Here is a 22,829-nt window from a genome sequence, read left to right as displayed (position 1 = left end):
CAATTATTTATGGGAGCATCGATCTCTGAGCTCCATTTTGAGGCGCCACCAGCCCAGGGCCCGCTGGGCTCCCTGGGCACAGCACAGGAGGCGGCCCTGCCCTGGCACGGGTGGCACCGTGCTGTTGTTACGGTCCCTGCCACCAGCACCGTTCCAAGGTTCTGCAGCGCTGTGACATCACTCTGGCCTGCTGGCACCAGAGGTGACAGCTCTGCTCTGGCTCTGCCACCTGCTCTACTGGCACCTGCGATGGCACCAATGGCTTTGCTGCGGCTTCTCGTGCTGCTGGCCCTGGCCAGTCCCGTGGGGGGCAGCTGGGACACCTGCAAGTCAGTGGTTCTGGGGGGCTCGGGGACACTCGGGGGGTCCCTGGCACAGAGGAGCACCTGGGGTTCCCTGTCCCTGCTGTCCCCGAGCAGGGCACTGATGGCTTTGTGCTTGCAGGGGCACCTGTGGGCTCCGGCCCTTGGATTTTGACCACAGCTCCGTGTCTGCCAACTACGACCAGTCCAACGGTGACTATGCAACCTTGGGTTCTTCTGATGGTGCCTCCCTGAACTTCAACAGCCCCGGTGTCCCCTCAGGGGCCTGGCCTGGCATTGTCAGCGTCCAGGCCACCCTGGAGAATGGCACGTGGCACATGTGCTCCGGGGCACTCATCAGCCCTCAGTGGGTGCTCACGGTGGCCCAGTGCTTCTTCAGGTCTGGGTAAGGAGGAGCAGGGACAGGAGTGTCCCCACAGTAGGGACAAGGATGTCCCCACAGCAGGGTCAGCTGTCGGACTGCCACATCCCATGGCCCTGCTCCCTGTCACCCCTCTGTCCATCTCCTGCCCCCCAGGGACATCTCCAATTACAAAGTGGTGACGGGAACCACGGACGTGGCCCAGCCAGGCCCCGAGGCTGCAGTGAGACGCGTCCAGAGGATCGTGAAGCACCAGCACTACGTGGCTGCCACAGCCATGAACAACATCGCCCTGCTGGAGCTGGACCAGCCCGTGGAGTGCAGTGACTACATCCAGCTGGGCTGTGTGCCCGACAGCTCCCTGGCAGTGTCCGACCTCAAAACCTGCTACATCGCGGGCTGGAGAGCCACCCGGGACAGCGGTGAGTGCCCACCCAGAGCAGGGCCGAGCTGAGGGCACACGGCCCTGGGCAGGGACACGGCCTTGGGCTGGGGGCTCTGCCCGGGGGCCGCCCCTCAGTGCCCTCTGTGCCCGCAGCCCCCAACCCACGCCTGGTGCTGCAGGAGGCCAAGGTGCGGCTCATCGATGTCCAGCTGTGCAACAGCAGCCGCTGGTACGGGGGGGCCGTGCACCCCCAGGACCTGTGTGCGGGGTACCCGCGGGGTGGCATCGACACCTGCCAGGTGGGGCTGGGCCCGGGCTGGGCACAGGGACCCTGAGCCAACCTGGGCCCCATGGAACCCCCAGAGCCAGCCAGCACAGGGACCCTGAGCCCCAACATGGCCCCATGGAACCCCCAGAGCCAGCACAGGGACCCTGAGCCACCCTGGGCCCCATGGAACCCCCAGAGCCAGCACAGGGACCCTGAGCCCCAACATGGCCCCATGGAACCCCCAGAGCCAGCACAGGGACCCTGGGCCCCAACCTGGGCCCCATGGAACCCCCAGAGCCAGCACAGGGACCCTGAGCCACCCTGGGCCCCATGGAACCCCCAGAGCCAGCATAGGGACCCTGAGCCACCCTGGGCCCCATGGAACCCCCAGAGCCAGCACAGGGACCCTGAGCCCCAACATGGCCCCATGGAACCCCCAGAGCCAGCACAGGGCCCAAGGATCCCCTCAGAGCCGGCCAGGCCTCAAACATGGCAGGGCCCTGTCTGGGCCTGGCCCGGTGCCCTCCCAACCCTGTGTCCCCACCACTGACGGGTGTCCCTTGCCCATCCCCGTGTCCCTGTCCTGTCCCATGTCCCAGGGCTGTCCTGCCCTTTCCCAATCCCCAGATCCCTCTCCTGTGCCTCCGTGCTGCCCTTCCCTCCCCCCTTCCACCATTGAATCCCTTCAGGCCCAGCCCAGGGCAGGCCTGCCCCTGTCCCACTGCTGTCACTATCCCTGTGTCCCTCTCCTTGTCCTTGTCCAGGGGCTCCTGTTCCCTTTCTCATCCCTGTCCCCATCCCCATGTCCCCATCCCCTGTCCCTGCCCAGGGGCTTCTGTTCCCTTTCCAATCCCTGTCCCCATCTCTGTGTCCTTGTCCCTGTCCAGGAGTTCCTGTTCCCTTTCCCATCCCTGTCCCAATGCCCGTGTCCCTGTTCCTGTCCAGGGGCTGTTCCCTTTCCCATCCTTGTCCCCATCCCCTGTGCCTGTCTAGGGGCCCCTGTTCTCTTTCCCATCCCTGTCCCCATGTTTCCATCACCTGTCCCTGTCCAGGGGCTCCTGTTCCCTTTCCCATCCTTGTCCCCATCCCCTGTGCCTGTCTAGGGGCCCCTGTTCTCTTTCCCATCCCTGTCCCCATGTTTCCATCACCTGTCCCTGTCCAGGGGCTCCTGTTCCCTTTCCCATCCTTGTCCCCATCCCCTGTGCCTGTCTAGGGGCCCCTGTTCTCTTTCCCATCCCTGTCCCCATGTTTCCATCACTTGTCCCTGTCCAGGGGCTCCTGTTCCCTTTCCCATCCCTGTCCCCATCCCTGTGTCCCTGTCCAGGGGTTCCTGTTCCCTTTCCCATCCATGAATTCCTGTCCCCATGTCCCAGGGCTGCCACTCCCCATCCGTAGGCCCCTGTCCCAGTGTCCCCCTGTCCCCAAATCCCATCCAGTGTCCCCATAACCCCGAGGTGTGGCTGTGACCCTGGAGCAGCCCCTGACCCCTCTCTCCTGTTGCAGGGGGACATCGGGGGTCCTCTGGTGTGCAAGGACCACGTTGGTGACTACTTCTGGCTGGTGGGCCTGGCCAGCTGGGGCAAGGGCTGTGTTGGAGAGAAACGCCCCGGAGTGTTCGCCTCCACCCAGTACTTCCGAGAATGGATCCAAATCCAGATGGGAACGATCCCATCAGACCCAAGCCCCGCACCAACACCGCCACCCCTGACCCAAGCCCCGAACCTCATGCTGTCCCCAACCCTGACCCTGACTGTCATCGAGGCGACACCGACGCCAGAACCAGAGACCTACATAACTGTTTCATTCCCAAAATCTATCCTGCTGAGATTCATCGAGAGTCTGCAGAAGTTCCTGGAGTTCCTAAGGGACAAACTGCGTTGATCAGGAGGGGCAGCAGATCCAGTTCTGGCTGCAGAGGATCTCCAGCATTCCCTGCTGGGGCCGTGGCTGTGGGGCCAACCCAGCCCCGGTGCCCAGGGCTGCTGTGCCCTGCCCACTCTGACCCCTGCGCCCACCCCGATGGTGCATCCAGTTTGTTCTTCAATTAGAGTTGCTCCACTTCCACTTAGCCAATGTGTCCTGTTTGGTCTTCTGGGGAAAACAAGGATGGGACAATTTGGGGGGAAAGGGTGGGGTTGGGGTTGGGTCTGGTTTGGGGGACATGAGGGGGAGCCAGGGATGGAAGGAGGGAGGGGAGGGGAGGATGGGCCTGGAGGTGGAGAGAGGGAGAAACTGCTCCAGCCCAGGCTCCCCAGCAGAGCCTCAGGTGTGCCATTCCCTGGAAAAGTCCTGGAGAGGGACAGCAATGGGGACAGCTGGAGCTGCCATCCCAGGGTCCTGTGGGGATGCTGGAAGTGCCACCTTGAGCTGCTGCTGCTGCCACCCAGGGCTGTCCCCTCTGTCACCAGCTCGTGTCTCTGAGGCTGCTGGGACCCATCCCATACTCCTGCTGTGCCCTTGGTCCCCATTGGGATCCTTGGATCTGGGACATTCCCTCTGCTCCAGAGGGATCCCAAGGGTCCCTCCAGCCCAAGCCATGCCCAGGTGCACAGCTCTGAGCTGCCCTCCCCCACCCGAGGCCACCGTGCTCCACACATGGAACCGTCCCCTTTGTGACATCACCCCGGCCTGGTGGCACCACGGACACCCAAAGAGCGTTGGGTGTCACTAGAGGTGACAGCTCTGCTCTGGCTCTGCCACCTCCAGTGTTGGCACTGATGGCTTTGCTGTGGCTGCTCGTCCTGCTGGCCCTGGCTGGTCCCGTGAGGGGCAACTGGGACACCTGCAAGTCAGTGGTCACTTGGGGGGTCCCTGGCACAGCCTGGGCACAGAGGAGCCCCTGCGGGTCTCTGTCCCTGCTGTCCACAAGCAGGGCACTGATGGCATTGTCCTTGCAGGGGCACCTGCGGGCTCCGGCCTTTGGCATTTGACCACAGTTCGCTGGTTCGGGACTACGACCCTACAGACTTTGACTACACAAGTTTGTCATCTTCTGATGGCACTGCCGTGGATGTAGCCAGCCCCGGTGTCCCCTCAGGGACCTGGCCTGGCATCGTCAGCATCCAGGCCACCTGGGACAATGGCACGTGGCACATGTGCTCGGGAGCACTCATCCACCCCCAGTGGGTGCTCACGGTCGCACGCTGCTTCATGGACACTAAGTAAGGAGGAGCAGGGACAGAAGTGTCCCCACAGGAGGGACGGGGAGCTCCCCAAAGGAGGATCAGGGATGTCCCCACAGCAATGTCAGGGATGTCCCCCCAGCACAGGGAGGTGCCCCGAGCAGGAAGGGAATTGTGCTGCTGCAGTCCCTGGCTCAGTTCCATCAGTTCCTTCTCCATTTCCTGCTCCCCAGGGACACCTCTAATTGGAAGGTGATGATTGGGGCCACGGATCTGGCCCAGCCGGGCCCCGAGGCCCAGAATCGCCGCATCAGGAATGTCCTGAAGCACCAGGACTACTGCGATGAAGCGCCGGGCAACAACATTGCCCTGGTGGAGCTGGACCAGCCCGTGGAGTGCAGTGACTACATCCAGCTGGGCTGCGTGCCCGACAGCTCCCTGGCAGTGCCCGAGCTCAAAACCTGCTATGTGGCAGGCTGGAGAGCCACCCCGGAGACCGGTCAGTGCCCGCCCGGGGTAGGGGACAAGTTGGGGACCACAGGGATGTGGCTGGGCAGGCCGAGGGCGGAGACCAAGGCCGTGGGAGCCGGGCCCTCTGTGCCCGGACCCCTGAGTGGGGACATGGAGGGACTGGGGCACAGCCCGGGAAGGTGCCAGGTGCTCAGTGCCCTCTGTGCCCACAGCCCCGACCCCAGCACCAGGCCTGGTGCTGCAGGAGGCCAAGGTGCGGCTCATCGATGTCCAGCTGTGCAACAGCAGCCGCTGGTATGGGGGAGCCGTGCATCCCCAGGAATTGTGTGCGGGGTACCCGCGGGGCGGCATCGACACCTGCCAGGTGGGGCTGGGCCTGGGCTGGGCACAGGGACCCTGAGCCAACCTGGGCCCCATGGAATCCCCAGAGCCAGCACAGGGACCCTGAGCCCCATGGAATCCCCAGAGCCAGCACAGGGCCCAAGGATCCCCTCAGAGCCAGCCAGGCCTCAAACATGGCGTGCCCCTGTCTGGGCCTGGCCCGGTGCCCTCCCAACCCTGTGTCCCCACCACTGATGGGTGTCCCTTGCCCATCCCCATGTCCCTGTCCTGTCCCATGTCCCAGGGCTGTCCTGCCCTTTCCCAATCCCCAGATCCCTCTCCTGTGCCTCCGTGCTGCCCTTCCCTCCCCCTTCCACCACTGAATCCCCTCAGGCCCGGCCCAGGCCAGGCCATCCCCAGTCCCACCGCTGTCACTGCTCCCTGTCTGTCCCCATCCCTGTGTCCCTGTCCCTATCCAGGGGCTGATGTTCCCTTTGCCATCCCTGTCCCCATCCCTGTGTCCCTGTCCAGGGGTTCCTGTTCCCTTTCCCATCCATGGATCCCTGTCCCCGTGCCCCAGGGCTGCCACTCCCCATCATAGGCCCCTGTCCCAGTGTCCCCCTGTCCCCAAATCCCATCCAGTGTCCCCATAACCCTGAGGTGTGGCTGTGACCCTGGAGCAGCCCCTGACCCCTCTCTTCTATCACAGGGGGACACAGGGGGTCCCCTGGTCTGCAAGGACAACACTGGTGACTTCTTCTGGCTGGTGGGCCTGACCAGCTGGGGTAAGGGCTGTGCCGGGGCCAAGCGGCCCGGGGTGTTCACGTCCACCCAGCACTTCCACGACTGGATCCAGACGCAGATGGGAACGGTCCCACCCAAAACGGAGCCTCTTCCGCCCGAGCCACCCACACCCACCATTGAGATAGAGCCACCAGAACTGGAACCAGAACCAGAACTTGTACCAGAACCAGAACCACAACCAGTACCGATACCGGTACCGATACCAGAACCAGAACCCATACCAGAACCAGAAGAAGAGGAGGAAGAAGAACCAGAACCACCACCACCACCACCACCACCACCACCTCCTCAGTTTATAACGGTTACATTCCCAAAGGATGTCCTGCTGAGGTTCTTCACAAACTTGCAGGAGTTCCTGGAGTTCCTGCGGGACAAACTGGATTAAGCAGGACTTGGGAGCAGGTCCATTTCTGGCTGTGGGGGATCCCAACCATTCCCTGCTGGAGCAATGGCTGTGCCAAAGCCACCCCTGGGGCCCAGATCTCGTTATCCCTTGCTATCCCCTCTCTACCCACCTCTCATTATCCCTTGTTATCCCCCCTCTACCCACCTCTCATTATCCCTTGTTATCCCCCCTCTACCCACCTCTCGTTATCCCCCCCTCCACCCAACCACCCCAGTGATAATCTTTGGTTTGTTTTTGAAATACAGTTGTTCCCAATTATCCTCATTTTCAATCCAGTTCAATCTGCTCACAACAAGGATGGGACAATCTGGGGAAAAAAGAGTGGGGTTCGCTCCTGGTTTGGGGGCGATGAGGGGCAGTCAGGGAGGGAGGGGAAATCCTCTGTAAATCACAGGGTTCCATCACCCTGTTTGTAACTCCTCACCCAGGGGGAGGTACTGGAAATTCCTGCCTGGATTTTAGGGGATGTCATCCCAAGGTTTGGGGGTTTGGGACACAACCACCATCACTGGACATTCCTGCCTGGACTTTGGGGGATGTCATTCCAAGGTTTGGGGATTTGGGATGCAACCACCACCACTGGACATTCCTGCCTGGACTTTGGGGGATGTCATTCCAAGTTTTGGGGATTTGGGATGCAACCACCACCACTGGACATCCTTGTCTGGATTTTAGGGGATGTCCTCCCAAGGTTTGGGAGTTTGGAACACAACCACCATCACTGGACATTTCCTGCCTGGACTTTGGGGGATGTCATTCCAAGTTTTGGGGATTTGGGCCACAACCACCATCACTGGACATTCCTGCCAGGACTTTGGGGGATGTCATTCCAAGTTTTGGGGATTTGGGCCACAACCACCATCACTGGACATTCCTGCCTGGATTTTAATGGGTGTCATCCCAAGGTTTGGGGGTTTGGAACACAACCACCACCACTGGACATTCTTGCCTGGACTTTGGGGGGATGTCATTCCAAGTTTTGGGGATTTGGGATACAACCACCACCACTAGACATGCCGGCCCGCACTTTAGGAAATCTCATCCCAAGGTTTGGGGACTTGGGACACAACCACCACCACTGGACATTCCTGCCTGGATTTTAATGGGTGTCATCCCAAGGTTTGGGGATCTGGGGCATGGCCACCACCACTGGACATTCTGGCCTGGACTTTAGGGAATGTCCTCCCAAGATTTGGGGGATTTGGGACACAACCACTACTGGACATTCTTGTCTGGATTTTAGGGGATGTCATCCCAAGGTTTGGGGGTTTGGAACACAACCACCATCACTGGACATTTCCTGCCTGGACTTTGGGCGATGTCATTCCAAGTTTTGGGGATTTGTGATGCAACCACCACCACTAGACATGCCGGCCTGCACTTTAGGAAATCTCATCCCAAGGTTTGGGGATTTGGGACACAACCACCACCACTGGACATTTCCTGCCTGGAATTTAGGGGATGTCATCCCAAGGTTTGGGGATTTGGGACACAACCACCCCCATTGGATATCTGGAGGAGGACCAGACCAGCAGGGCCACTTCAACAGCGCTGCCACCACTGCTGGTCTTGACTGTGCCACCCATGGGGTGTCAGTTGTGCTCTGACTTCGAAGTTTATAGCAAATTTTTCTGCATTTATTGGATCCTTCCGTTCCAATTTCAACTCAGACTTCCAAACTCTGTGTCTGGTGTGTGTAGAGTTTGTGTGGAGTGAATTCCTCCAGCCTGGAGGTGGTGAGAGGCAGAAACTGCTCCAGCCCAGGCTCCCCAGCAGAGCCTCAGGTGTGCCATTCCCAGGAAAGTCCTGGAGAGGGACAGCAATGGGGACAGCTGGAGCTGCCATCCCAGGGTCCTGTGGGGGTGCTGGAAGTGCCACCTTGAGCTGCTGCTGCTGCCACCCAGGGCTGTCCCCTCTGTCACCAGCTCGTGCCTCTGAGGCTGCTGGGACCCATCCCATGCTCCTGCTGTGCCCTTGGTCCCCATTGGGATCCTTGGATCTGGGACATTCCCTCTGCTCCAGAGGGATCCCAAGGGTCCCTCCAGCCCAAGCCATGCCCGGGTGCACAGCTCTGAGCTGCCCTCCCCCACCCGAGGCCACCGTGCTCCACACATGGAACCATCCCCTTTGTGACATCACCCCGGCCTGGTGGCACCACGGACACCCAAAGAGCGTTGGGTGTCACTAGAGGTGACAGCTCTGCTCTGGCTCTGCCACCTGCAGTGTTGGCACTGATGGCTTTGCTGTGGCTGCTCGTCCTGCTGGCCCTGGCTGGGCCCGTGAGGGGCAACTGGGACACCTGCAGGTCAGTGGCCTCAGGGGCTCGGGGACACTCGGGGCTTCCCTGGCACAGCCTGGGCACAGAGGAGCCCCTGGAGGTCCCTGTCCCTGCTGTCCCCAAGCAGGGCACTGATGGCTTTGTGCTTGCAGGGGCACCTGCGGGCTCTCGCCCATGGTTTTGAACGAGACCTTGGTGATTCCTGAGTATGGAACCTCGCACCCTGCCAAGGACACAACCCTCAATGTCAACCCAGGGGCCTGGCCTGGCATCGCCAGCATCCAGGTGACCCTGGAGAATGGCACGTGGCACATGTGCTCAGGGGCACTCATCAGCCACAGCTGGGTCCTCGCAGCCGCCAGCTGCTTCGTCGGGGCCGGGTAAGGGGGAGCAGGGACAGGGATGTGACCCCAACAGGGACAGAGATGTTCCCTCAGCAGGGACAGGGATGTCCCCACAGCGGGATCAGGGTGTCCCCACAGCAGGGACAAGGATGCGCCCAGAACAGGGTTACAGGGATGTCCCCACAGCATGGATGTCCCCTTGGAAGGGTCAGGGATGTTCCGTTAGCAATGTCAGGGATGTCCCCACAGAAGGGCCAGGTGCCCAGGCTGCACCACCACGTGCTGCTCCATTGCTGTCTCTGTTCTCTGCTGTGGGAAGCAGAAGGCTGGGAGCTGCTGGGCTGTACCAGCCCTGTCACTGCTCCTGTCACTGCTCTCTGTCACTGCTCCCTGTCACTCCATGGCCTCCAGGAATGTCCTCGACTGGAAGGTGGTGGTTGGGGCCACAGATCTGGCCAACCCAGGCCCTGCAGCCGAGGCGTTCCCGATCAAGCAGCTCCTGAAGCATCGGAACTATGACCCAGTCACGGCTCGGAACAACATCGCCCTGCTGGAGCTGGACCAGCCCGTGGAGTGCAGCGACTACATCCAGCTGGGCTGTGTGCCTGACAGCTCCCTGGCAGTGTCCGAGCTGAAAATGTGCTACATCGCGGGCTGGAGGGCCATCCCAGACAGCGGTGAGTGCCCACCCAGGACAGGGCCGAGCTGAGGGCACACAGCCCCGGGCAGGGACACGGCCTTGGGCTGGGGGCTCTGCCCGGGGGCCGCTGCTCAGTGCCCTCTGTGCCCGCAGCCCTCAGCCCACGCCTGGTGCTGCAGGAATCCAAGGTGCAGCTCATTGATGTCCACCTGTGCAACAGCAGCCGCTGGTACGGGGGGGCCGTGCACCCCCAGGACCTGTGTGCGGGGTACCCGCGGGGCGGCATCGACACCTGCCAGGTGGGGCTGGGCCCAGGCTGGGCACAGGGACTCTGAGCCACCCTGGGCCCCATGGAACCCCCAGAGCCAGCACAGGGACCCTGAGCCCCAACATGGCCCCATGGAACCCCCAGAGGCAGCACAGGGACCCTGAGCCCCAACCTGGGCCCCATGGAACCCCCAGAGCCAGCACAGGGACCCTGAGGCCAAACATGGCCTCATGGAACCCCCAGAGCCAGCACAGGGACCCTGAGCCACCCTGGGCCCCATGGAACCCCCAGAGCCAGCACAGGGACCCTGAGGCCCAACAGGGCCTCATGGAACCCTCAGAGCCAGCACAGGCCTCAAACATGGCGGGGCCCCATCTGGGCCTGGCCTGGCCTGGCGCCATTCCGGACCCGTGTCCTCACCACTGACAGGTGTCCCTTTCCCATCCCAATGTCTCTGTCCCATGTCCCTTGGTCCCCAAGGCTGGCACTGTGCCCACAGAGCCTACCCAGTGCTCCAGGCAGCCGCAGGTGTGGATATCCTGGAGCTGCCATTCCCTGCCTGTCCCTGTCCCCTGCGCAGGGCTGGGGCAGAGCCCACCCTGAGCCAGCCCCATCCTGTTCCCAGTGAGGGTCTGGGGGCTCCAGCAGAACTGGGAATGTGGGTCGGGCAGGGGCTGGGAGAGAGGGTCCAACCCTGGAGCAGCCCCTGACCCCTCTCTCCTGTGGCAGGGTGACATTGGGGGTCCCCTGGTCTGCAAGGACAACATCGGTGACTACTTCTGGCTGGTGGGCCTGGCCAGCTGGGGCAGGGGCTGTGCCAGGGCCAGTAGGCCTGGCATCTTCACCTCCACCCAGCACTTCCACTCCTGGATCCAAGCCCACGCCGGCCCCAGCCCGACAGGGCCGGTACCGGCACCAAGGGCCACGCTGAACGCGCCAGACCCACTAGCACTGCAGCCACCAGAACCCAGGCCACCAGAACCCAGGCCACCAGAACCCAGGCCACTAGAACCAATACCAACACAACCGAGGCCACGAATACCGGAGCCAGAACCAGAACCAGAGCCAGAACCTGAACCCGAACCAGAACCCGAACCGGAGCCAGAACCAGAGCCAGAACCGGAGCCAGAACCGGAGCCAGAACCAGAGCAGGACATTTCCCTCCCAAAACGCACCCTGAAACGATTCCTCAAGAAGCTGCAGGAGCTGCTGGAGCTCCTGAAGCATAGGACAGGGTGAGGGGAGGCGCAACAGGTCCAGTTCTGGCTGCAGAGGATCTCCAGCAGCCCCAGCTGGGGCCGTGGCTGCGGGGCCAAGCCAGCCGCGGTGCCCAGGGCTGCTGTGCCCTGCCCATGTTCCTGCCCTGAGCCTGCCCCATGGATCCTCCTATGGATTTAATCCTTGGATTAAAGTTGTGTTGCCCCTGGTGGGGGTTTAGGGATGGAATTGTCCAGTGTAGTGATCCTAAAAGCAAACCCATGCTCCTTCCCCTTCCACAAAAGGCAAAGATAAGGGGTTAAAAACAATTTACTGCAAACAGCCATGAGATAAGGAATCACACAATTATTTGCAGCAATATTAATTAGAAAAGGTGTAAGACAAAGCAGTGATTTACACGGAAATCCTGTGGCAACACCCTACCACGTTTATCCTGGAAGTTTTATCCTGGAAGTAATGCCCTTGTCCATGGAAGTGAGGGGGGACACAGTGCCCCACTCCTGGCCATTCCCCACTCCCAAAAAATTATTCCCAAAATCACACACCCATTATCCACATTTTCAGCCCAGTTCAGCCTCCTGGGAAAACCAAGGATGGGACAATTTGGGGGGAAAGGGCAGGGTTGGGACTGGTTTGAGGGAGACAAAGGGGAGCCAGGGAGGGGAGGAAGGGACAGAGGGAGAAACTGCTCCAGCCCAGGCTCCCCAGCAGAGCCTCAGGTGTGCCATTCCCAGGAAAGTCCTGGAGAGGGACAGCAATGGGGACAGCTGGAGCTGCCATCCCAGGGTCCTGTGGGGGTGCTGGAAGTGCCACCCTGAGCTGCTGCTGCTGCCACCCAGGGCTGTCCCCTCTGTCACCAGCTCGTGTCTCTGAGGCTGCTGGGACCCATCCCATGCTCCTGCTGTGCCCTCGGTCTCAGTTGGGATCTCTGGATCTGGGACATTCCCTCTGCTCCAGTGGCTCCCAGGAGCTGTCCTGGTTCTGGGGAAGGTTCTGGAGTGTCTGGAACGGGTCAGGATCCTGGAATGGGTCAGGATCCTGCCCAAGTCCTGCCCTGGAACATCCCACACGGAGCACGGGGCCCTGCTCGTTTGGGGTCGCCCTGACCCTGTTCCACCCCATTTCCCCACAAGTCCAAGGGGTCGTCGAGCTGTGGGGCAGCCCCGAGGCTGAGCTGGGTTACAGGAGACGGGGCCAGGCATCTTTGGGGTGTCCCAGCTGCGGGGAGCAGCGGCAGCAGGACGGTTTGGGGCTGCAGCTGGGGTTGCAGCAGGGCTGCAGCGAGGGGTCCCGGCCCTTCCGGATCTGGCTCTCCCCAAACTGCAGGCGCTGCTCCAGCAGCACCTTCTGCACGGCGATGTCCTTGAGCGCCTGCAGCGCCTCGGGGCCCGGCTGGCCCTGCAGCAGGTCGTAGTTCTCGGCCGGATCCGCCTCCAGGTCGAAGAGCAGCGGGGGCAGGTGCGGGGTGAGCGGGGTGAGCCCGTGGCACGCCTGGTCCGGGGTGGTGTCGCTGTGGAAGGAACCTGAGCAGCCCCCGGCTGAGCTCACACCCCGCTGCTCCCGGAGCTCCGCGCGGGGGGAGCTCACCCCAAAAATCCCAAAAACCCCAAAACCGCCCCGGATGCAAGCGCTGACCTTGAGTGAAGTAGTGCGCCTTGTACTTGCCCAGGCGGATGGCGAAGGGGCCGTGCAGGGGGTCGGGGGCCGGCGGGAAGAAGAACACGGCCCGGCGGGGGCTCTGCGGAGAGCGCGGTCAGCGCGGAACCGGAGCCTCCGGTACCCCCGGGACCCCCGGGACCCCCGGAGCCTCCGGTACCACCGGGACCCCCTCATGGCCCTACAGCGGGCACGGAGCCCACCGGGCAGCCTGGGCACGGCTCGCAGCAGGGAGCAGCTGCCAGCCATGGGTCTGCCCCGGGCCCGGCTGCTCCTGCTCCTCCAGGTTATGTTATGTTATGTTATGTTATATACTATATTATATACTAGAATATAATATATATAAAATATATATATAAAAAAATATATATAAATATATAATGTATATAATATAATATAATAATATAATAATATAATATATATTATATATTATATTATATATATTATATTATTATATACTGCACTATAATGTACTATACTATACTATAATGTAATGTAATATAATATATAAAATAATAGAATATAATATACATTGCAAGATATACTATAAAAGAAATTATATTAAAATATTATAAAAGTATAATAAAATATATAATAAAACACATTTTAAAATATTATAAGATAGTGTTAAAATAGTATTACATATTATAGAATTATTATAATTTAATTGATAATCAATTACAATTATAATATAACAATTATAATGAATTATAATCATTATACTTGATCTTAAATTAATACATATCAGCTTTTCTGCGTTAAAAATCTGGATTATTATAATAATAATAATATATCATTATGTATATATTATATTATATTATATTATATTATATTATATTATATTATATTATGTTATGTTATGTTATGTTATGTTATGTTATGTTATATTTTAAATACATTAAGAAGTATTAACTATTTATTAAATCACTATAATTGTAAATTGACAATCAATTATATAAATGATATAATAATTATAGTAAATTAAAATTATTAGAATTGATATTAAATAAATTAATAAAAAGCAGCTTTTCTGCATGAAAAGTCTGGGTTACTATAATAATAACAACATATTATTCTATTCCATTATATTCCATTATATTACATTTTCATTATAAAATATACTATAAAAGAAATAATAGAAGATATTATAAGAATACAATAAAATATATAATAAAATACATTTTAAAATATTCATAAAATAGTACTAGGTATAAAATTATTATAATTGTTAATTGATAATCAATTAAAATTATAACCAACTATAATTATTATAACTGATTTTAAATGAACTAATAAAAAGCAGCTTTTCTGCATGAAAAGTCCAAGTTATTATTATTATTATTATTATTATTTTTTTTTTTTTTTTTTTTTTTTTTTTTAATTCAAATAAATGAATATAAATTATCCCAAATAACTCCAAGCAAAGCACCAACCCCCTCTCCTCCTGAGCAGGCCTCACCTGCCCGGACCCGAAGAGCAGCGGGCTCAGGTCGAAGCCGTCCAGGGCCACCTTGGGCAGGGCAGCGCCAGCCAGGGCGGCCACCGTGGGCAGGATGTCCAGCGTGCTGGCCAGCTCGTGGGTCACCCCTGCGTGGGGACAGCGTCACCCTGCTGGCCCGGGTCTGGCCTGGTTTGTCCCAGTCTGTCCCGGGTCTGTCCCGGGTCTGTCCCGGTCTGTCCCGGTTTGTCCCGGGTCTGCCCCCGGTCTGTCCCGGTTTGTCCCCGGTCTGTCCCCGGTCTGTCCTGGTCTGTCCCAATCTGCCCCGGTCTGTCCCGGTTTGTCCCAGTCTGTCCCGGGTCTGCCCCGGGTCTGTCCCGGTCTGTCCCGGGTCTGTCCCAGTCTGTCCCAATCTGTCCCAGTCTGCCCCGGGTCTGCCCCAGTCTGTCCCGGTCTGTCCCAGTCTGCCCCGGGTCTGTCCCGGGTCTGCCCCAGTCTGCCCCGGGTCTGTCCCGGGTCTGCCCCGGTTTGTCCCAGGTCTGTCCCGGTTTGTCCCCGGTCTGCCCCGGGTCTGTCCCAGTCTGTCCCAGTCTGTCCCGGTCTGTCCCAGTCTGTCCCGGGTCTGTCCCCAGTCTGTCCCGGGTCTGTCCCCAGTCTGTCCCGGTCTGTCCCAGTCTGTCCCAGGTCTGTCCCCAGTCTGTCCCGGGTGTGTCCCAGTCTGTCCCGGTCTGTCCCAGTCTGTCCCGGGTCTGTCCTGGGTCTGTCCCGGGTCTGCCCTGGTCTGTCCCGGTTTGTCCCGGGTCTGTCCCGGTCTGTCCCGGGTCTGTCCCAGTCTGTCCCGGTCTGTCCCGGGTCTGTCCCAGTCTGTCCCGGTCTGTCCCGGGTCTGTCCCAGTCTGCCCCGGTTTGTCCTGGTCTGTCCCAGTCTGTCCCGAGTCTGTCCCGGTCTGTCCCAATCTGCCCCTGGTCTGTCCCGGGTCTGCCCCGGTCTGTCCCAGTCTGCCCCGGTCTGTCCCAGTCTGCCCCGGTCTGTCCCGGGTCTGTTCCGGTCTGTCCCAATCTGTCCCGGGTCTGTTCCGGTCTGTCCCAATCTGCCCCGGTCTGTCCCAGTCTGCCCCGGTCTGTCCCGGTTTGTCCCAGGTCTGTCCCAGGTCTGTCCCAATCTGCCCCGGTCTGTCCCAGTCTGTCCCGGGTCTGCCCCGGTTTGTCCTGGTCTGTCCCAGGTCTGCCCCGGTCTGTCCCAGGTCTGTCCCAGTCTGTCCCGGGTCTGCCCCGGTTTGTCCTGGTCTGTCCCAGTCTGTCCCGGGTCTGCCCCCGGTCTGTCCCGGTCTGTCCCGGGTCTGCCCCAGTCTGTCCCGGGTCTGTCCCAATCTGCCCCGGTCTGTCCCAGGTCTGTCCCCAGTTTGTCCCAGGTCTGCCCCGGGTCTGTCCCAGTCTGCCCGGGTCTGTCCCAGTCTGTCCCGGTCTGTCCCAGGTCTGTCCCAGGTCTGCCCCGGTCTGTCCAGGTTTGTCCCGGTCTGTCCCGGTCTGTCCCAGGTCTGCCCCGGTTTGTCCTGGGTCTGCCCCCGGTCTGTCCCAGTCTGTCCCGGGTCTGCCCCCGGTCTGTCCCCAGTCTGTCCCCGGTCTGTCCTGGGTCTGTCCCAGTCTGTCCCGGGTCTGTCCCGGGTCTGCCCCCGGTCTGTCCCGGGTCTGTCCCGGTCTGTCCCCGGGTCTGCCCCCGGTCTGTCTCCAGTCTGTCCCGGGTCTGCCCCGGGTCTGTCCCGGTTTGTCCCAGGTCTGCCCCGGGTCTGTCCCGGGTCTGTCCCGGGTCTGTCCTGGTCTGTCCCGGGTCTGTCCTGGTCTGCCCCCGGTCTGTCCCGGTTTGTCCCAGGTCTGCCCCGGGTCTGTCCCGGGTCTGTCCCGGGTCTGTCCTGGTCTGCCCCCGGTCTGTCCCGGTTTGTCCCAGGTCTGCCCCGGTTTGTCCCGGTTTGTCCCAATCTGCCCCGGGTCTGTCCCAGGTCTGTCCCAATCTGCCCCGGTTTGTCCCAGGTCTGCCCCGGTCTGTCCCGGGTCTGCCCCCGGTCTGTCCCGGTTTGTCCCAGGTCTGTCCCGGTTTGTCCCGGTCTGTCCCGGGTCTGTCCCAGGTCTGCCCCAGTCTGTCCCGGGTCTGTCCCAGTCTGTCCCGGGTCTGCCCCCGGTCTGTCCCAGGTCTGTCCCGCTCACCTGGCGCGATCCTGCCCGGCCAGTACGCCAGGGCCGGCTCCCTCATGCCGCCCTCGTAGGTCGTGCCCTTGCCACACTTGAGGTGCCCGGCGCTGCCCCCGCGTGCCATGCGCAGGGTGGAGGGGCTGGGGACAAGGACACGCGGTCACCAGGGGCCAGAGGGGCTCTGCCACCCTTGGGGGCGGCCAAGGGCTGTGACACACCCCAAAGGGGCACCCCACAGCGGTGTCACCACACAGAGGGTGCTGGGGGACTTTGGGGGTGTCACATTGGTGACCCAAACCCCAGGGGACATTTGGGGGTGTCCCACTGGTGGCCCAACCCCTTGGGTACATTTGGGGATGCCACACTGCTGGCAAAAACCTTTAGGGGACATTTAGGGGCGTCACACACCTGGCATAAACCCTGGGGGACATTAGGGGGTGTCACACTGGTGACCCAAACCTCTGGGGACATTTGGGAGTGTCATACACCCGACCCAACACCTGGGTGACATTTGAGGGTGTCACACACCTGGTCCAACCCCTGGGGGACATCTGGGGGCGTCACACTGGTGACCCAAACCCTGGGAGACATTCGGGGGTGTCACACACCTGCCCCATCCCTGAATCAATTCCTGGGAGACATTCGGGGGTGTCACACACCTGCCCCATCCCTGAATCAATTCCTGGGTGACATTTGGGGGTGGCACATGCCTGGCCCAAGCCCTGGGTGACATTTGGGGGTGTCACACACCCAACCCAACCCCTGGGAGGGACATTCAGGGGTGTCACACACCCAACCCAACCCCCTGGGTGACATCTGGGAGTGCCACACACCCAACCCAACCCCTGGGATGTTCCTGTCACAGAACACCGAGCTCACACGCCGTGTCCCCTCCAGGGCAGGACCCGGAGGTGACACCGGGCACTGCCATACGAGTGCCAGCCGTGCCAGCCGTGGCAGCCGTGGCCATGCCAGCCCTCACCCGTTGTCAGAGGTGACGAACACCAGGGTGTTGTTCTCCAGGCCGTTGTCCTGCAGGGCCTGCAGCAGCTGTCCCACGGAGCCATCGAACTCGGCCAGCGCGTCCCCAAAGGGTCCCCGGCGCGCGGTGCCCGCGAACTCGTGGCTGGCAAACTGCGGGTAGTGCGTGTGCTGCGGGGAGAGGGCACCGGCATCAACCCCCTGCGGGGACAGCCAGGCACAGCCAGCCCACCACGGGCAGGTGACAAAAGCCACAGCCCAGAGCAGGTTTGTCCCCCAGTCTCAGCGGTGGCACAAAACGGGGAGCTCTGGGGTGGGAAGGTTTCCCTGGGGATGGTGCAGGGAAGAGGGAAAGCTGCGGGAAGCAGCAGCCAAAAAACACCATCCCAATAGGATTGGGAAGAGCAAGCCCAGGTCATCCAGGAGCAGATTTTGGGGTGGCAGGAGGGGAGATGCTGCCCTGTTCTCCCCATGGGACTTGGGCTCCCTTCCCTTTTCCCATTTCCCTTTCCCTCCCCTTCCCTTCTCCCTTTCTCTCCCTTTCCCTTTTCCCTACTGTTTCCCCTTCCCTTCTGTTTTCCCTTTTCCCTTCCCTCTTCCCTTCTCCCTCTTCCCCTCCCTTTCCCCATTTTCCCTTCCCTTCTCCCTTTTCCCATCTCTTTTCCCTTTTCCCTTCCCCATTTTCCCTCTCCTTCCCTTTTCCCTTCCCTTCTTTTTTCCCTTCCCTTCCCTTCCCTTCCCTTCCCTTCCCTTCCCTTCCCTTCCCTTCCCTTCCCTTCCCTTCCCTTCCCTTCCCTTCCCTTCCCTTCCCCTTTTCCCTACCATTTTCCCTTCCCTTCGTTTGTTTTCCTTTTTCCCTTGCCTTCCCTTTTCCTTTTCCCTTCCCTTCCCCTTTCCTCTTCTCCCTTCCCTTCCCTTCCCTTCCCTTCCCTTCCCTTCCCTTCCCTTCCCTTCCCTTCCCCTTTTCCCTTCCCTTCTTTTGTTTTCCTTTTTCCCTTGCCTTCCCTTTTCCTTTTCCTTTCCCTTTCCCCTTCCCTTCCCCTTTCCTCTTCTCACTTCTCCCTTCCCTTTCCCTTTTCCCTTCCCTTCCCCTTTTCCCTTCCCTTCCCCTTTTCCCTTCCCTTCTTTTGTTTTCCTTTTTCCCTTCCCTTCCCTTTTCCCTCCCCTTCCCCTTCCCCTTCTCACTTCTCCCTTCCCTTTCCCTTTTCCCTTCCCTTCCCCACCTCCCTTTTCCCCTCTCCCCCATCCCCGTCCCGGCTCCCGGCCCTGCCCGTTCCCCACGTGTGACGCGTAGTAGAGCAGGAAGGGCCGGCGCTCCCGGGCGCAGCGGGCGATGAACTCGCGGCAGAAGCGGCCGTAGAGCGGCACCAGCTCGGGGAAGGACACGGGCTGCTGCACGATGCTCTGGTTCCACAGCAGCGGCACCGCCACCACGCCCTGGTCACACGTGCCGAAGCACTTGGTGTCCGGGGGAAAGCACGTCAGGTTCTGGCAGGGACCCTGCAAAACACGGCGGGGCTGCGAGTCCGGCTCAGGCACAGTGGCTTGGGTCCATTAACTTAGAATTTCTTCATTTTGAATTTTAGTTTTTTTCTATTTTTTTAAAGTATCTACAAATTCGTTTCCCACCCTTTAGCTTCACATTGGGGGATGGTGAGCTGTGTGCACAGAGCAGGGAGACAAAACAATTCCTGCCCCAGCTGGGGACTGTGGTATTTTCTGGGTCCCCCATCGTTGGGAGGAATGGTGAATCTGACTCCCTGTTCTCAGAAGGCTGATTTATTATTTTATGATACTATATTGTATTAAAGAATGCTATACTAAACTATACTAAAGAATACAGAAAGGATACAGACAGAAGGCTACAAAGATCCTAATGAAAACTTGTGACTCCTTCCAGTGTCCAACACAGCTTGGCCATCATTGGCCAATAAGTAAAAACAATTCACATGTTGGATAAACAATCCCCAAACACATCCCAGGGCAGCAAAACACAGGAGAAGCAAATGAGGTAATATTGCTTTCTTTTTTCTCTGAGGCTTCTGAGCTTCCCAGGAGAGAAATCCTGGGCAAAGGGATTTTTCAGAGAATGTGACAGTGACAGGGGACCAAGGACAAATGAGCCAAATCCCAGCCCAGGAGCACAAACCCCAAACAAGCAGGGTGGGACTGCCTGGGCTGGAGCTGGGATGGGACAATGAACTGCAAGGGGCAAATGGAGCAGAACTGATCCCAGGGACGGAGCCCGGGAGCGCTCGTGCATTTTGGGGCCGTTTTGGGTCATCTTGGGTGCAGCCCTGGCTGGGCTCTGGTGCTGCCCAAGGGGCATCCATGGAGGAGATCCTGTGAATAAATCCCTGTTTTATTTATTAAACAAATATTAAATACTAAATTTACTTATTTAATATTACACAGGTATATTATATATATAAGTATATGTAAGTATATTTATATATTAGTACATAACATATATTAATTATATAATATACCTGTATATGTAAATTATATATTACATTATTAAATTTGTTTATTTAATCTTTTATAAGTTTAAATATTAAATTTATTTATTTAATCAATTCTATTTATAATATTTTACTAATATTTAACGGTATATAATATATATAATATTTTATTATATATAATATATTATTATATATTATAATATATCATAATATAACACATATATTATATACTATATTATATTATGTATAATTTTATAATATTATAATTATATATAATATTATAATATTATATATTATATAAATAAAATATACTGTTAAATATATATAATATAAAACAAATATACGTTATAGAATACATTACAAATATATATAATATGTAATGTATTATATAACATATAAGATATATATTTTAAAAGTATTGATAATATTTGTATTTATTTATATTTTCTATAACATTTTATTAATTTATTAAAATAATAGCTATTTAATATTTATCTAAATTAAAGATATCATAAAATAAATTAATTAAGAATATTTTTTAAAAATTAAAAAAATTACATTTATCAATATTAAATATCAAAAATGTATTTATCCGTCTCTGTTCTAGCTCAGCCTCTGCAGGCCCCATCCCCTCTATCCCAGCAGCCATGGGGGTTTGCCCACCCCAAACCCGCCGGCCGAGCCCCCCCAAATCGCGGCTCACCTGGTCGTGCGAGTAGGGCACCCCCAGGAAGTGCTGGAAGCCCTGGTGCCCGGGCAGGAAGGAGCCGTTCCGCCCGAAGCCCAGGTGCCACTTGCCCACCATGGCCGTGGCGTAGCCGCGCTCCCGGAGCAGCTCGGCCACGGTGAGCTCGGCCAGCGGGAGCCCGCCCCGGGAGCCGGGATCGAACACGCCCGGGTAGATCCCGGAGCGCACCGGCAGCCGGCCCGTCAGCAGCGCCGCCCTGCAGCGGGACACGGACACGGGCAGCGGGACAGCGGGGACACCGCGGGGACAGCGGGGACACCGCGGGGACACGGACACGGGCAGCGGGGACACGGACACGGGCAGCGGGACAGCGGGGACACCGCGGGGACAGCGGGGACACGGGCACGGGCAAGGGACAGCGGGGACACCGCGGGGACAGCAGGGACACGGACACGGGCAGCGGGACAGCGGGGACAGCAGGGACACGGGCAGCGGGGACACCGCGGGGACAGCGGGGACACCGCGGGGACAGCGGGGACACGGACACGGGCAGCGGGACAGCGGGGACACCACGGGGACAGCGGGACACGGGCACGGGCAGCGCGGACACGGACACGGGCAGCGGGACAGCGGGGACACCGCGGGGACACGGACACGGGCACGGGCAGCGGGGACACGGGCACGGGCAGCGGGACAGCGGGGACACCGCGGGGACAGCGGGGACACGGGCACGGGCAGCGGGACAGCGGAGACACCGCGGGGACAGCGGGGACACGGGCACGGGCAAGGGACAGCGGGGACACCGCAGGGACAGCACCGCCCGTTTATCGCGGGACACAGAGGGCTCATCCCCGCCCGTTTATCCCGGGACACGGTGGGTTTGTCCCTCCATCTATCCCGGGAACACCGCAGGTTCATCACTGCCGGTTTATCCCGGGATGCGGCAGGTTCATCACCACCCGTCTATCCCGGGACACCGTAGATTCACGACCACCCGTTTGTCCCAGGATATGGTGGGTTTATCCCTTTGCCTCTCCCGGGACACGGAGGTTTATCCCCCCACCCTTCCCGTGACACCGCGGGTTCATCCCCGCCCGTTTATCCCGGGACACCCAGCTACATCCCCGCCCGTTTATCCCAGGACACTCCAGCTCTATCCCTGCCCATTTATCCCGGGACACCCCAGCTCTATCCCCACCCATTTATCCCAGGACACTCCAGCTCCATCCCCGCCCGTTTATCCCGGGACACCCCGCTCCATCCCCGCCCGGGTTGCCGTTCCCGCCGCGGGGGCCGTACCGGGACGGGCTGCAGACGGCGGCGCTGCTGTAGAAATCGGTGAAGCGCAGCCCGCGGGCCGCCAGCCGGTCCAGGTGCGGCGTGGCGGACGAGGGGTGCCCGTAGCTGCCCAGGTCCCCGAAGCCCAGATCGTCCGCCAGCACCAGCACGAAGTTGGGCCGGGCGGCGGCGGCGCCCACCGGCGGCAGCAGCAGCAGAGGCAGCATCAGCAGCCAGGGGTGGTGTCGGTCCTGCGGCCCCATGGCTCGGTGCCCCCCCGTGTCCCGGCGCTGTCCCCGGTGCGGTCCCGGGGCGGTGCCGGCAGTGCCCCAGCCGATCATGTGATGCACATGGCGGCCACGGTGCCGCGGGGCGTGCTGGGAGTTGTAGTTCTGAGCGGCAGTGCCAGGCACGGGATGGGACAGCGGGGAATGTCCCCAGGGAGGGACATCGCAGAGCACGGGGTGGCCTCTGGGCAGCACGGGACTGTCCCCAGGGAGGAGGCTCCACCCCACTGCTGTCTCCGTTCAGGGCTGGGCACTGCCCAGGGCAGCTCTGCCTCCAGTGCAGGGGAATTTCTGGGATTTGTCCCTGCCCGCTCCTCTGGTGCCACTGCTGGCACGCCCGGAGCAGAGCCTGAGCCCTGCTCCTACAGCAGGAGCATGGGATGGGATCGGGCAGCCTCAGAGACACGAGCTGGTGATAGAGGGGACACCCATGGGTGGCAGCAGCTCAGGGTGGCACTTCCAGCACCTCCACAGGATGCTGGGATGGCAGCTTCAGCTGTCCCCACTGCTGTCCCTCTCCAGGACTTTCCGGGGACAGGCGCACCTGAGGCTCTGCTGGGGAGCCTGGGCTGGAGCAGTTTCTCCCTCTCTCCACCTCCAGGCCCATCCTCCCCTCCCTGGCTCCCCCTCATGTCCCCCAAACC

The 22,829-nt window shown here is 58.8% G+C and overlaps 4 protein-coding genes across 4 annotated transcripts; 3 read left to right on the top strand and 1 right to left on the bottom strand.

The window, feature by feature from the left end:
- The first annotated feature begins 249 nt into the window (after positions 1–249).
- Positions 250–3,218, top strand: LOC141728887 (acrosin-like). Its single transcript, XM_074540198.1, has 5 exons — positions 250–329; positions 445–708; positions 841–1,106; positions 1,223–1,368; positions 2,841–3,218. Exons 1-5 carry the CDS (start codon positions 250–252, stop codon positions 3,216–3,218), a joined length of 1,134 nt encoding a protein of 377 aa, XP_074396299.1.
- An 836-nt stretch (positions 3,219–4,054) lies between these two features.
- On the top strand, positions 4,055–6,440 carry LOC141728886 (acrosin-like). The gene is made up of 6 exons (XM_074540197.1): positions 4,055–4,125; positions 4,235–4,498; positions 4,693–4,964; positions 5,155–5,294; positions 5,961–6,248; positions 6,372–6,440. The coding sequence occupies exons 1-6, from the start codon at positions 4,055–4,057 to the stop codon at positions 6,438–6,440; spliced, it is 1,104 nt and encodes a 367-aa protein (XP_074396298.1).
- A 2,255-nt stretch (positions 6,441–8,695) lies between these two features.
- LOC141728885 (acrosin-like) lies at positions 8,696–11,230 on the top strand. The gene is made up of 5 exons (XM_074540196.1): positions 8,696–8,766; positions 8,892–9,119; positions 9,495–9,760; positions 9,877–10,022; positions 10,721–11,230. The coding sequence occupies exons 1-5, from the start codon at positions 8,696–8,698 to the stop codon at positions 11,228–11,230; spliced, it is 1,221 nt and encodes a 406-aa protein (XP_074396297.1).
- Positions 11,231–11,654: 424 nt separating this feature from the next.
- ARSA (arylsulfatase A) lies at positions 11,655–22,304 on the bottom strand. Its single transcript, XM_074540327.1, has 8 exons — positions 21,920–22,304; positions 20,636–20,876; positions 18,752–18,970; positions 17,472–17,641; positions 16,505–16,629; positions 14,325–14,452; positions 12,845–12,947; positions 11,655–12,732 (listed from the first exon to the last, which is right to left on the bottom strand). Exons 1-8 carry the CDS (start codon positions 22,237–22,239, stop codon positions 12,389–12,391), a joined length of 1,650 nt encoding a protein of 549 aa, XP_074396428.1. The 5' UTR covers positions 22,240–22,304; the 3' UTR covers positions 11,655–12,388.
- Positions 22,305–22,829: the final 525 nt, after the last annotated feature.

The sequence above is a fragment of the Zonotrichia albicollis genome, chromosome 4 (genome assembly GCF_047830755.1).
Source record: "Zonotrichia albicollis isolate bZonAlb1 chromosome 4, bZonAlb1.hap1, whole genome shotgun sequence".
NCBI lineage: Eukaryota > Metazoa > Chordata > Aves > Passeriformes > Passerellidae > Zonotrichia > Zonotrichia albicollis.
The sequence above is the reverse complement of the archived record's forward strand: the minus strand, read 5'-3'. Positions and strand labels throughout refer to the sequence as shown.